The sequence below is a fragment of the Centruroides vittatus genome, unplaced genomic scaffold, assembly GCF_030686945.1.
Source record: "Centruroides vittatus isolate TY-2023 unplaced genomic scaffold, ASM3068694v2 contig_976, whole genome shotgun sequence".
Lineage (NCBI taxonomy): Eukaryota > Metazoa > Arthropoda > Arachnida > Scorpiones > Buthidae > Centruroides > Centruroides vittatus.
In genome coordinates, this window is record NW_027122649.1 from 366779 (window position 1) to 382139 (window position 15361).

Below are 15361 nucleotides of genomic sequence, written 5' to 3' on the forward strand. Positions count from 1 at the left end.
TATAGAGAAGGCCGCAAGTCAATTCAGGATAAACCAAGACCAGGTCAGATACACACTGTAATCTCCACTGCATCAATTGCCACTGTGGACGACATAATCATAAGGGACAGACAACTTGCACTACAACTTTCACATTTTTGGATCTCTCAAGAAAGCTTTGCAAGAATAAATATTCATGTCAGACAATGAGGTGAAAGAGAGGGTCGAAGAATTTTTTTACCAAGCAGCCACCAGAATTCTATGCAAGGGCATCAATCTGCTTATGAGACACTGGAAATTTTTCCTAAACAAACATGGAAATTTCTTTTAGATTTGCAATAAATGTTTGCCAGTTCTGATATGTGTCCACTTTTCATTTGGACAAACCTTATATATTTTGATATAACAATCAAATTTAAAGACAATAAACATAAAACAAACAATATACAATAAAATGATAAATAATTTTAACCTTCTCCTCTTATCCATTTAATTTCTGGTGAAAAATAACCATTCACCATACATTCCAATACTGCATCTTCTTTTGTCAATACTGTTACTTGTTGGAAGGGTGGACTTAGGAAATAAGGAACTTCTGGTATCTTGGCATCTAAAATTTGAATGATATAGTATGTTTTAATTTTAATCAATCACTTATTAATTTATGAAAAAGAATTGATAAATTAGTTAAATATGCTATAAATATTATAATTAAATACTGTTCATCTATTATTTTGTACAGAATATTCAAATAAATTTATTGGATTTCTTTAATATTTTAGTTAATTATATGAATATTATAACAAATTTTATTTTGTCATCTTACCTGTGGACACTGTAAGTAAAGCTTCATTACTATATCGTACTCGTGCAACATTTGCAGCAACACAGCGATAATTGCCAGCATCTGTTTCAGTCACACCAATTATCTGTATTGCTCCTGAGGGTAGCAACAAATGTCTGCATAAAAAAATTAAAAACAAAATGGAAAAATTATTTTGTTGATTTTATTTAAATTAATATTCAATAATTAAGTCATAATAACTTTTCATTAATATAATTAATTTTTAAGTATGGTATGTTTCCAAAAATAAATCTTTTTTTACAAGATTAATCACAACATATGATAATAAGAACATTATCTTAAATAATCAATATTATTTTACATTCTTACTTAAATAAAGTAAGTTTCTTAAAATTAAAAGTTTTATGACAAATCTTTGCTTTTGAATACAGTATATATTAAAAGAAAAAATAATAATATTCTATTGTTATTTTATATTATATTATGTATATTAAATAGTATATAAATTTGATATATAATACAATATATTAGAACTGTAAACCAAACAAATCATGAATTTTAAAGTTTTGTGAAAGATTTAAGGAATTAATGTATTAAAAGTTAAGTTTTTTACTTGAGTATTATACAATAATCTTGTACAGAAATGATATACACAGACTGATGTTTTCACAGATCACCATTTGCAAAAACACCAATCACAATATCATTTCTGTATAAGACTGTATAATATTTAACAAAGTTAGGTTAACCTTTCAACACAGAGGAGTAAATCTGACTGTTAATGCACACACTGAGTATTTTTATTATAAAATTCATAGTAGAATAAATTATAAGAATTTTCTACCACCTTTGAAAAAGTTATGAAGATGAAATGAAAATAAAAGATTGCTGTAAGATATAAAGAAAGCAGAAAAAGACTTATGTATATAGTATAAGTTGTCTGAACTTAACTTTAAACTAAAATTTTTGACACTATATAATTAAACCAAAATCACAATGGAAGAATGGTAACTGTTGTTTCTTAGTTTAACTAATTTGTATCAAAAGTCAATTCTCCAATAATTTCCTAATCGAATATACCACAATTACATTTTATTAAAATAAAATTCTGATACATTTAACATATAATATAAAATAATATTATTACATATATTATATTGTATATCATAATTATATATGCCTACTATTCAATATATGCAATTGTAAACCAAAACAAATTTTCTAAGATAGTAAAAGATTTTATTTTAGTAAAGTTTTAAATATGCAAATAGTATCATAAATAGTACAAAAAAAATTATTATAAAATACAGCCATAAACATTTAATTCAAATGTTTTACTCTTTCAACTAAATTAAGGAAAGATTTATAAATTTGATTAAAATTGGCCAAACTTCCTAGAACAAAGAATATGTATTAAAAGTTCTTACTATTTATAATGTAATAAAAGTCCTTATAAAGTCTGATCAGAATAACAGATTGTTGAATATATGATTACATTAAACAATATAAACAATTTTATAAATATTAAACATAAAATAGTTATGAGAAAATTTTAAAATACTATTTATTTGCAAATATAATTCAATTATTCATTTAAATAATTTGTTTAGATCTTTAACCATGTTTAGAAATTATGCCTTTAAATTGAATAAAGTTGTATGCAAAATAACATATTTTTATAATTATGCAAATATACAAACTAGAACAATTGAAACAACAGAGCTCAACAAAAGTTTACATTTAATTCTCACAGTTATATGCTTTTTATTTTGTTTGCAAAACATAATTTCATTATTTACACTATATTTTAATTTTCCTTGAAATAAGACCGCTTTAAAAAAATACGTAGTCTAATAATTTTTATAATTTATGTAAATGTGTAATATATAAATACCAATAACTGTAATCAAATTGAATACTATTAAATTAGAATGTTAGATATTATTAAATTAAATTATAAAAGATCAGTCATGTAAAAATTTGTTTCTAAACTAATGAAATAAAATAAAACTACAAAAACATAATGATTAAAAACACATAAATAGAATAAACATTATTTTACGGTAATAAATTTGTTTCCTAACATATTTTGACTATTCTTTTTTATTTTTATTCATAATTTATTGAAAAATTTCCTCTTCCTATGGAAAATATTACACCACATCTGATGTGTCTCCCAAGTAATCATATTTGTAGATAGTGATCATTCAATTTCAACTTACTCCTGTAATAAGTTGTAAACACATATTCTTTATATATATATATATATATATATATATATACATATATAATGTCATCATATGAATTTTTTAAAATCATTGGAAACTGTCATGTCAGATTAATTCTTCTAACTGGATATTGAGTTAATTTTGCAAAGACTAGCAGTTTCCTATTCAACAGTTACCTTTTCCATCTTTCCTGATTTAGCAGTGTAATTTACAGTAGAAAACAGATTATCAAATTTAATGCTATCTATCAATTTGAATAAATTACAAGTGATGCAACAATTATGTAATTTGAATTTAAATAAGAAAAACTGAATTTATTAAATGCATTAAAATCCTACCCATATGGAGTAGCATTTTGAAATGATGGGTTTCACTAATATTTGTCCATGAAAATTATACATTTTAAATCTGAAATGTTTCAATTACATATTGCATAATTATAAAGAAGTATTTATGTCATTGAAACGTTCTGATCGGCATATTATAACTAAATGAAATATTTGTGTATTCACTTTTTTATTAAATAAAAATTTATTATATGTAATTTTTAATATCATCTACAATTTTTCATATTATTAGATACATTATAAATCGTCTTTATTTTAAAATATATAATGAATATATCTACACAACATTTTGTTAAATTATAATTAATTTTTAAAACAGCAAAAATAATAATATAAATGTTTATTGTAATAAAGGCAAATCTTGTTACAGGGGAGAGACTTATCTCCTTTTTATAAAATATTTAAATTATTTGAACAGACAACTACTTTAAATTTTCACAATTATTATTTTTATCAATTATATTTTATTATTTGAAATAATATTTTGATCTTTTACTGTTAAAAATCGGAAATTACAGAAATTATTTTACACTAACCATCTGTAGACAAATGACACATTACATTTCACATTTTGACACAAAATATTAAATATGATAAACAGAGACCAGTACTACAATTTCTAGGGTAATTACCCTTTTCTAGAATAATTTGAACCTCTCAGGGTTCTCTTTATGGTAGTCTTATATTTAGGGTAAAACTGCCCTGTGATCTGATGCTTGTATTGTACACTTGTAAAAGAAATCTATGCCAGATTTCATTTCAGTAATGACATTTTTTCATATCTGCTTTTGCTTGAACCTGAAAATGCACAAAATTTAACAGTGAGGTCTTTGGAGTCATTGTTTAAAAAGTTTAAAAATGTTAAGGTTGATTTACAATTTGTAGACAATGAATGGTGTAAACAAGCCCTACTTGACTTGGGGTCAAAAAGTCATATTGTCAGATCCTACTGGTCAGAAATATTTAAGGCCCACCAGTAGCCAAGCAGTCTTCGTTCTCTGAACACTGGGAGTTTGGTCGTGGGTTTGCACCTTGCTTGGACGGGCTGGCTATGTGGAGTTTTCTAGGTTTTTTTCCACATCTGTAAAGCCTAAATAGGGGCCAGTTTCTTTTAAAAAGACCTCCCAGAAGGCATCCCCCTAGGCAGATTGCCCAAACAAACAGAAATATTTAATTTAAAAAATGCTGCTGGAGAGTTTGTTTCAAAATCTTGAAAAATTGTTGAGTTTATTCATGATATTACCAGCTTCCAATGCATCTGTTGAGCGAATATTCAGTCATCTACATTTGTGTAAGACATTGCACAGACATTCTTTGAAAACTGAAACAATTTGTAACCTAATGCATGAACACAATGCACAGCCCGGTATTAAAAAAATATTGTTTCATTTGAACCTTCAAAATGAATGTTAAAATGCAAATATATATGTAAATAAATAAATTTTTAAAACTGATCATTTACATATTAAAGTATATTTGAAATTGAGTGAATGGCTTATTTAATTTTTTATCTTCAGCTAAGATACACATATTGAAAGTGAGTTAATTACAATTAAGTTAAATAATTGCATTTATTAGACTTATGGATATATTTTATGATTATTTAAAGACCATGTGAGATTTTTCTCATTTGTCAAATTGGGATTACTAAACTAAAACATCAATTATCTCCATATCAGATGTAAATTAATACTTTTGATAAAGCCTAAAAATCCTAAGGCATTTTAGTTATTAAGATTTTTAAAACAATGAATTAAGAATTGTTCTGATTATTATTTCACAATAATAGTACAGAAATCTGCCTCAAAGAATTGTTCATCTTATTTTTTTTATCCAAGCTTGGGAGAGTTTTCTCAATTTAGGATAATCTAGGGTAAAATGAAGATGCTATCAGGGTAGTTCCACCAGAAGCAGGCAGCAGCACTGATAGAGACAGCCCTAGAATTTGTGAAACACTAATCAAAATTTATTTTTGAGGTCCATTAAAAGTGTGATGGAGGTAGAAGGTACATTTATTTAGGTCTACAAAAATATAAACTAAATAAATCTAAACTACAAAAACTACAAAACATAATGATTAAAATCATCAAATTAAAATTAAATTAATCATCAATTAAAATAAATCTATACCTTTCACGGCACCCGTGAAAGGTATAGATTTATTTTAATTTGATGCAGTTCCAGTAAGCATTTTTTTTTATATAAAAATATAAACAATTTTAATATAGAAACAGGCAGTAGAACACATTTAAAAGTAATAAAAATGTGTATAATCATTTTACAATGAATTGGAAAATTCAATTAGGTGTATAGAAATGCATCTACAAAAGTGCTCTCTTGCTTTTACCAATGATGAATTCATCAAATACAGTGTAAAAAATTCTAGTTCTACAGTAATATCTCTTTCAATGAACCAGATCAAAATTGAAAAAGTTTCTTTTGACACGTCGATTGAAGGTAGTTCTTAAATCAATTTTAACTTTGAAAGTGATTGTTCTGCAGATGCAACAGGTACTGGTACAATTATATTTGAAATAATTACTAATTTGATAATTTAACTATTAAGATATATTACCAAATCTGTAAGGCCCCTTCTAGCAATAAGGCTTTAAGCATTGCTTCTTTTACCTTTATGTAGGACTGCCTCTGGTAATGAATAAATATTTGAATTGTGCATCTATGAATAGATATTTAAAATATGTACCCGGTATTTTTATTTTTATTTCAATTAATATAAATAGATATTTAACATTATAATGCTAATAGAAATTCTCCTGTCAAGCATGATGGAATACTTTTTATGAGAAAGTAGAGATAGAAGAATTGAGAAGAGTAGAGATTTTAAGAAAATCAAAAGTTGTTAATATTTCTAGTGATTAAGTAGTTTATACTATCTATTGTAACAAAGAGTGACAAAACAAAATTTTACCTGGAGTGGACAAAAACAATAGAAGTTATTGAGAATTAAGTCACACACACAAACAGATTTAAGCCTTTATATTAAAACAATATTAAAATCTTTATTAAATTTCTTTATACACTACATTCTGAGTAAACACTCTATTGTCTTTTAAAAGATTTCCTTGATGTCTTCCATTAGTAATAAACACCTCAATATTGTTTTGATGATTGACATTGTGATATTGTTTCTGTAGCCCTTAACAAAGCCATTTCTTAATTCCAAGTTGATAAAACAAAGATGAATAGTATGTACTGTACATTAGTTAGATGAGCAATAACACTTTCTAAATAATGAGCTCATTAGATTGTTACTTCCAATTGAATAATAGAACATCACGTGGCCACTATGGAGAGATTTTTTTTTTTTTAAATTTGTTACAGAAGTGACATGATGAGGCTAGTTTTCTTAAAGTTTAAATTTATTGAATTAAGTTTAAAATACACCATTTGCCAAAATATTTAAAAATGCAACTTATGGGAAATTTCCTCATCAAGCATGAACATCACATGGTCACTGACATCACTGCAACATAAGTGCAATCACCAATCCAAAATCGATAAAACATTTACTCTATAGCTAATATTTCCACAAAATAAGCAGTCTATACTTTCCATCAGAACATGAAACAAATATAACCAAAATTTTATCTGGATTGGACAAAAATTGTAGGCGTTATAAGTCACACACACATACAAGCATGCAAGCGCGCATGATGGTTTTTATATTAGTAATGTAAATAAGAAATAACATTGACAATCTCATAGCAAACAATCCTGTATCTTTAGCAAATATTGTTTTATTTGTCAAATGCTAGAAATAGGCAAACATTGAATATAATAAATCTTTCAAATTTCAACTTTCTTCTATAAAGTAAAATTAATCATGTGATATTGAAATTTAAATCTGGCATCATAACTAGGGACCCTAGATTGCCAGTGTGATGCAGGTGAAGGGCACACTGATGCAAAGCAAACAGAAAATAATATGGCTAATTGCCATGTCAATTTATGTGTGTGCCACAAGTGTATCAATTTTTAAGAGTATAAGTTACACATGTTTTTGAATAAATAAAGATAACAAGAATATTTGAGGTAGGTACTAAGTATTTAGGTATTTTGTTTTGTTATTGGAATGTTTATTTTGTTTTAATTCTAACATTTGGTTTGGTAAAAATTGCAGGCACTTTCAGTGATATGGTACAATAAATTTAAATGGTAATGGTAAAATAGTTATAAGAAAACTAAACAAATCACATTTCTATTTAACTAGAGCTTGTTAAGATATGTGCAAATTTTTAGACAAAGAAACTAAGTTTAGTAAAAAAAAAAAAAGAATCTTTAATTCGCGAAGCCGAATACAGGATCTTCTATATAAGATGTCAGCTTTACAATCTCTATCCCTGATACAAATACATGTTAATACCATAACTGACAATAATAGAAAGGCACAAATTGAAATATTACGACAATTGGATCTTAATTAATTAATATTTTACAAAGGACAAAATACAAATATATAGGTATCTTACAACTATCTTATAACTAACTTCTGTTAATTTAAGAGAATAGGTAGATTTAGAGCAAGGAAGAAAGTAGAAGACGAAAAAGAGGGGTACCCAAGATTATCGGCAGTGCTCTTGATGGAATAGTTCTAAAGGACAAACCTTTTCTAATTACAATGAATATTGGCTTTGTTCATCAAACCTCTTATTAAGTCAAATACACTAAAACGTAGTAGTACTCTTGTACTTTCATATCAGGGTTTCACTTCTCTTCTATCTCTTTGTCTTCTCCATGTGGCACCACGAAAGCTGGAGTGCTTCGTTCACACATCTCCCCTTGTCCAATTCCACCTGAAGAATGCCCTCGTGATCTATAGTCTGCCCTGAGGGTCACATACGTCCCATTGTTCCTAAGGGACCACCTGCTGTTACGCCATTAAGAACGAGTTGAAGGAAAATTCCAGAAAGAAAGAAAATAGCAATAGAAAAGAGGGAAGGGAAACATAATATTCTAAAATAAAATGAATTATAACTATACAATTATGGCATGCAGCCACAAGCTAATAGTACTATGGAAAAAAGAAAATGGTTAACATTTTCAGGAACAACAAAATCTGTGTAGTATTTTATTTGAAAATTGTTTTCACAATTTTCAAATAAAATAGTTCACCTTTTCAGTTAAATCAAATGTATTAGTTATTGGATGCAATGATTGGAAACATATTGTTGATATTTTAAAAGGGTGTGATGAGTCTAAGAAACAAAAGTGAAATGTGTATTTATATAAAGTGTTTGAAAAGTGTAAGAAGAATTGATTCAGAGATGATAAAGGCTTATGTAAAACAACCTATTTGCATGAGGTTCTGAAAAGAGTGTTTTTACTGTGAAACTGTTAGCAGCTTCATTAGGATTGGAATTTCAAGAGCACAATAGTTCTAGTGCTTGAAGTTGCTTAGAATACTTAGCTAATTTTGACAAGTTTTTAAAAACCCATTTAGATACTTATGATAAATGTGGTAAAAGACAAGTAAATTATCTTTCTAATACTACATGTGATGAATTCATAAGTTTAATGGCCATTAATATAAGAAATAATTGTTGACTCTACTCCAGTATAAGTCACAAATATCCATTAGCTTTTATTATGAGATACTTAAAGAAAATCAAATTCAGAAGCATTTCTTATCTTTCATACATATTGAAAAACATAATGCTAGCTACTTGGAAAAATATCATAATTTCAAAATTAAGGGAATATGGTCTAGATATTCAAAACTATTGCAACCAATATTACAATAATGCAGCCAATATGTCAGGGGTATATAAAGGTTTATAAGCAAACATTATGAGCCATAGTACAACTGTATTTTATGTTCCTTGTGCAGCTCTTATCCTAAATTTAGTAGGAAATTTAGCTGCAGAAGCTTGTCAAAAGCACTCCACTTTTTGATCTTATTCAAAATTTATTTGTATTTTTCTCTTCTTCCATAAAGCAATGGGGCATTTTAATGAAAGCAACTACAAAAGGAAATATAACATTAAAAAAATTTGTGCTACAAGATGGTCCTCAACAGCATATAGAGTTTTACCTGTTAAGATAAACATTTTGGCCATAAAAGAAGCTTTATTTAAAATTTTTGAAGATTGTAATGAAAAACTTGTAACAAAATTAAAAGAAAAATATCTGTGAATTCTTTCAATGTTTGAAACATTTTTCTTTTCATATCTTATTCAATTGTATAATGATTAAATGAGACTAGTAAAAATCTTCAAACTAAAAATTCAGATTTACAAAATGCTGTAAACTTCTTTTAAATTATTATCATTAAATATACATCAGAAGACATAATAAAATAACTGAATTTCTTGATACCATTGAATCAGAATGTTATGCATTAGCAAACCATAAATATTATGAATGTGATAAAGTTACTTTATTGCATTCATAATATTTGTTGTTTGACAAAGGCACATTATTAAAGACAACTATTATTATTGGACAAATGCATGGGGTATGCAATTGGCAGGTAAACAACTTTTTATTGTAACTGTTTAAATGTAATTTGTGATCAATTGGTATCAGAAATTAATAGCTATATTGAGGAATACCAAAATATTTTGAATTATTTTGTTATTTTCACAAAGTTAAACTTAAAGAAAATATCATCAAAAGCGTATAATAATTGTATTATGAATTTAATAAATACACATTCAAATGACATCTATGTTACTATTTTTAAGAAAGAATTAACACAGTTTAAATAATTTGCAAAAACAAAAACAACAATTAAATTTTCCTTTATTGATGTACAAAATGATTCAAGGAAGACTAGTTTCTGCTTTTCCTAATGTGGACATAATTTTAAAAATATATTTGTAAATTCCTGTTTCCAATGCATCAGCAGAGCAATCCTTCAATGTCCTTAAAATAATTAAAAATTATATTAGAAAGTCAATTAAACAAGAAAAATTATGTAATTTGGCAATAGTATACATCAAGAATGACATTTCAAACAGGATTGATTAGAATGAACTGATTGACAATTTCTCAGCTCTAAAAGCACAAAAAGTGAAGATATAAATATTTAGTTTATTCCTCCCTACAATTTGTCATGTAATTTTTCTTTAAATTTTCATTGTAATTGCAATTTTTTTAAAATTTATTATGTTTTGTTAAGAATTGTTCTTTTTTAATTTATAAAAAGTTTTTTGTTATATTAAATGACTAGTTTATAAATATATATTATTCTAATTTTTGTTTAATTAATTTTGTTTATTATTTGGTGAAATAAAACTATGTACTAATTCAATTAGGCTAAGGGTATTATTTATGAATTTTCCTTGTGGATTGTATTTAGTTATTCATAAATGTCATCTATCTAATTTTGTTTTGTTTTATTTTTAATGAAATTTTACCTAAAATTGTTCTTTAGTTTTTTGTTTTTTGTATGGGGAGTGTTGAATACAAGAAGATATTGAGGATTCTCCCCAAAAAAATCCCCAAAGAAAAATGTCTGAAATCAACACTGCATATGGGGCCCCCCTAATTCAAATTTGCCAGAGGCCCCATGAAGGTATAACATGCCACTGGACACATCAGGACCTGACTAATTTGTTCTGATTAAGCAGCTGTCTCATTAAAGCAAATTTTAAAGGAAAAAAAACAAAATCTAAGATAAAAAATGAACAATAAAGACAAAAGCTATTTATTGAAAATATAATTAATATTCACTGTGAATACATACAGGAAATCCTCATTAATTCTTACTTGGATGGTTCAGAATCCCAGTTCATAACTATACTTCTGTCTCAGCCGGAGATATAGATATTTACATGTTAAGGAATCTGGTTAGTTTGAAATACAGCTACTTCAAAATTTGAAGTGATAATTCTGTCTGAACTGTGAAAGAGTATGTTAACTTGTTCGTTTAGGTCAAAGTGTCTTCATGCTATAAGAGAACAATAGAACAAAAACTGCTGTAATCTTGTCAATATTGCTTTGCTTTTACAGTAACACATTTTTGAGGTCACCTTACCCATGGACTACTCTTTCTTCACTTATAAGATACGGCTGATTTTCGGAATTGCAAGATTGGGCTACAATTAACAGAATGAGATATTTGTAGGGCTCTAGGCTACTACATTTGGTTAACTCACTACATTTGGTTAACTCACAACCTTCTGGGCACTTTAAAAATAATTTAGGTTACATTTCAAAGAATTCTGCTTTTCATTTTATAAAACCTGTTTGGTAACCTGTGAGGTTCTCACCAGATACCTGCAGTTTATTTATATTATTATTAATTAATAAAAATAGTGTTCTGGGAACAGCAATATTCTGTTTGCTTAATAAATTACATCAGTTACATGGCATCTGGCATATTGTACAGAAATATGTAAATCTCAGATAATTCGAAACTCAATAATTTGAAGTTGCTTATTCATTCTTTAACTTTCAAAGTAATGAAGATCTATATATGATATCAATTGACATCATTCAATGAGTCACATCAAATGGTATCATTTAGCAAATCTTACGTTTATCAATAATAGAGTGTATTATTTAATTTTATATTACAGTAAGACCCCGCTTAATGCTGCCTCATTTAGCGCTGATTCATATAACATGATCTGCTTTATGCCTAAAAAAAATGCTCAAAATTTACGCTGATTCAAATTAACATGGTATTTCATTGATTCATATATAATACAATTATTCCCAAACATGAACCAATCAGCAAAAGGTGGCAATTCGTTGTAGTGCTATACTTCCCTTAAATCTATGTTTGTTTTGTGCAATTTTGGAAAAAATATAACATCATGGATGCCATAAGAAATATCAACTTCACTTGGCAAGAATTAACTGATAAATGCATGAATGAAGTGTGGAAGAAGTTATGGCTGAAGGTATCCAAGAATTCTCATCGAGAAGAGTCTATCGCTGCACCGTTAAGTTGACAAAATTGTCAACTTAATTGATACAGGAGATGTAGACTAGCAGGGTATTGGGAGTTACTGCAGGTTTCTGGTAAGAGCCTTACCAACAATAACCTTCAAGAACTGGCAGAACAAGGAATTCGTGTAGAACTGGAAAATGAAGATTCTGAAAACAAAGAACCCAAAAAATTTTTCTACAGATTTCCTTAGTAAAAGTTTGGGAACGATAACCGAAAACGAGGCGTTTCGGATGCGATCTCCTGCTACCGACATTTGCTTAAGGAAAGAAAAAGAAAGCGCCCAATGAAACTACATGACTTCATTGCAAAAAACAAGAATTTCAGAAGAGCCAGGGCTTTCGTCACAAAAAATTAACTTTACATTTCTGTGCACATATGTTTATGTGTTATTTAACATATATTATTATGCAAAAATTTATATAAAAATAACTTAAAATTATAGTAAAATTTGCTTATTTTTTGGTCGCATGTTCCCCTATTCCTATTTACTCTATGTTAAAATTGTCTCATTTAATGCTGTTTCGCTTAGTGCTTTGTCGTCTAGGAACACATCCCCCGCATTAAGTGGGGTCTTACTGTACTTCATATTACAAATTTATCAAATTAATTTGAAAAGTAGTTTTTAATGCATCATTTGATATCAGCTGATGACTTAAAATTGTTTTCTCAATTGACAATTGATATCATGATATCAGTCATATGAAATTGTCCAAAAAATTCATTTTATAAGTGACATCATCTCTTCAATTGATACCAACTTACATCACTTAATGTCATTTTGTTGTTTTAAATCATTTCATCAGTTCATACAAAATGATATCACTTGTTACTATTTGGTCATTAGAAATTATTTCAACAATAGATAACCAAATAATGGGATGATATCATTTGTTATTTGAAGCTCTCCAAAAACCACTTCAGCAATATCAACTGATATCATTTGAAAATAATGAAATGATATTTTTTTTAGGTAAGTATAAATCATAAATTGATAAAAATAATAGATATGAAAAATACTTGATCTAATTCGTTTTTATGAATAATTTAATAATAATATTTTTTATCAGATTGGGTACATCTATGAATTCACCCCTACAAAAACATATGACTCAGAATACAGTGCACTTGCTAATCTGAATTCTGCTTCTTTGAATCAATTTTCATTTACTTTTTTGCTAAATGTTCCAGTCACAAACAAAAAAAATCATAGATTACACTACTTTGGAGACTGAAACATTGGGATCATTGCTTGAACCTAGTAAAGTAATTTAACATAAAGTTGTTGTACAATCCAAAAATTCTAAATTCTAAATTCCAAAAATTATTGTTATCACTTAAGAAAATTTTACAAAATTGCAATAATCATATTAAACAATTACATGCAGACAGAGCTGTCAAGAGCTTATATCGAGCCTAAGAGTAGAGCAGGTTCCTTTTGCCTCCTAGAGATCCCTTTAGCCTTTGTTTTTTTAACAAACGAAATACATAGAATGTTTATTAACAAATAGAAGTCTTAAAGATTTTATTTTCTGTTAATTACTACAGGCACCTATTTTTCTGTGTCTACAGATCTTCTCTAGATACAAAAAAATCCCCATCTTCTTCCTCTCAACAGCCCTGCATGTAGAATACAATACAATTATATGTGAATTTTGTTAGAAATATAAATATTTTGAACATACTATTTTTGAATCCAAACCTTAAAATTTAATATAAACTAAATAAAATAAACATGTTGAAAATAAGTAATGTTATGTCCATACAATACAAAATTCATTAATTCTTTGTTTAATTTGATGTATGAATATTCTAATAAACTTGTAAATATTGTTACTATGTATTTTCAGTGTCACTGTGACAGAAAAAATGTAAAAAACAGAAATATGTTAATTTTGTATCAAAAACCACATAAATGGAAATGTAAATACCATTCATTGTCTTTGTGATTTTATTTCTCTTATAAAATGATATTGGATAAACATATTTCAATACCAAAAAACTGGTACTTGATAGAAATTTTCTGGCCTTGATTTTGGATTTAACCATGATGTCAATTACTAAAAACATTAAAATATCTGACACAATGAATTCATCACTGACTAGTGTTATATTTTTAAAAGCATAATGAATTTATAAAATGAGTATGTGCTATATTTTTAACGTAAATAAATGGATTAAATACAGTGTACAATATTTTAAATATGTATTTGTAAGTGATCCTGTTTGGCTTTTTTTTCTTTACACATAACCCCACTAATATGAACCCAACTTCATGCAATAATTTTGTTCAGATTGGTAAGAATGCACTGTAATCATAACTTATCTTGTATTCCATTTTCATTTAGATATTTCCCATAAAACTGTCTTTTACAATGCTATAGCTAGTATAAATCAGTTACGTTTATCCGCTTGTGTACAACTTATAGTATCATGTAGTGCATTCATTAAATTTAAAGCATTTTGTAAAAATCTTTTGTCTCTCAAAAAATTTTTTATAGCTGTATTTTTTCTTGTTTTGCTTTATATTTATTGTTCTTTTAATACTATATTATTTCTTTCTATTATTTTTGTAAATCTTCACTTTCTTTTATTTTAGGTTACTTTTATGTTAATTTGTAGATGAGGTAATCATTTGCCCTTTAAGTATTTCTATTATATAAAGTAATATTAGCAATAGTGGCATATATTATATAAGAATACTATATGCCACTGTTGCAAAATACAATGGACCTTCATTATAGCGCTGTTCACTATACCGCGGACTCAGTTATAGCGCGGGCAATGTTCGTGACGCGATAAGCTCAAACACATTTATACAGGTCCGTGTGGCGTTAGTGGGTAGCGCATTTTATTGCTACTGCGTATTGAATAATTGTGTATGTATTGAGTTTCTGCATGTATTTTGAATAGTGTTTAATTATTGTATGCATGATGAGTAAAAGAAAAGCTTACAGTGTGAAAGAAAAGCTTGACATTATTGCTAAAGTAAAGAGGTAACCACGTTACACCGCGCCTCTCGGTATAACACGGTTCACCTTATAATGCGGGAGTTGTTTCCCGCCCGACATGCGCGTTATATCGG

The 15361-nt window shown here is 27.4% G+C and overlaps 1 protein-coding gene across 1 annotated transcript in view; it reads right to left on the reverse strand.

The window, feature by feature from the left end:
• LOC136985727 (protogenin-like) overlaps positions 1-15361 on the reverse strand; it is a 156471-nt gene that overhangs the window by 51154 nt on the left and 89956 nt on the right. Inside the window, 2 exon segments of the mRNA XM_067283064.1 lie at positions 452-589; positions 806-939. Coding sequence (XP_067139165.1) covers positions 452-589; positions 806-939 — 272 coding nt within the window.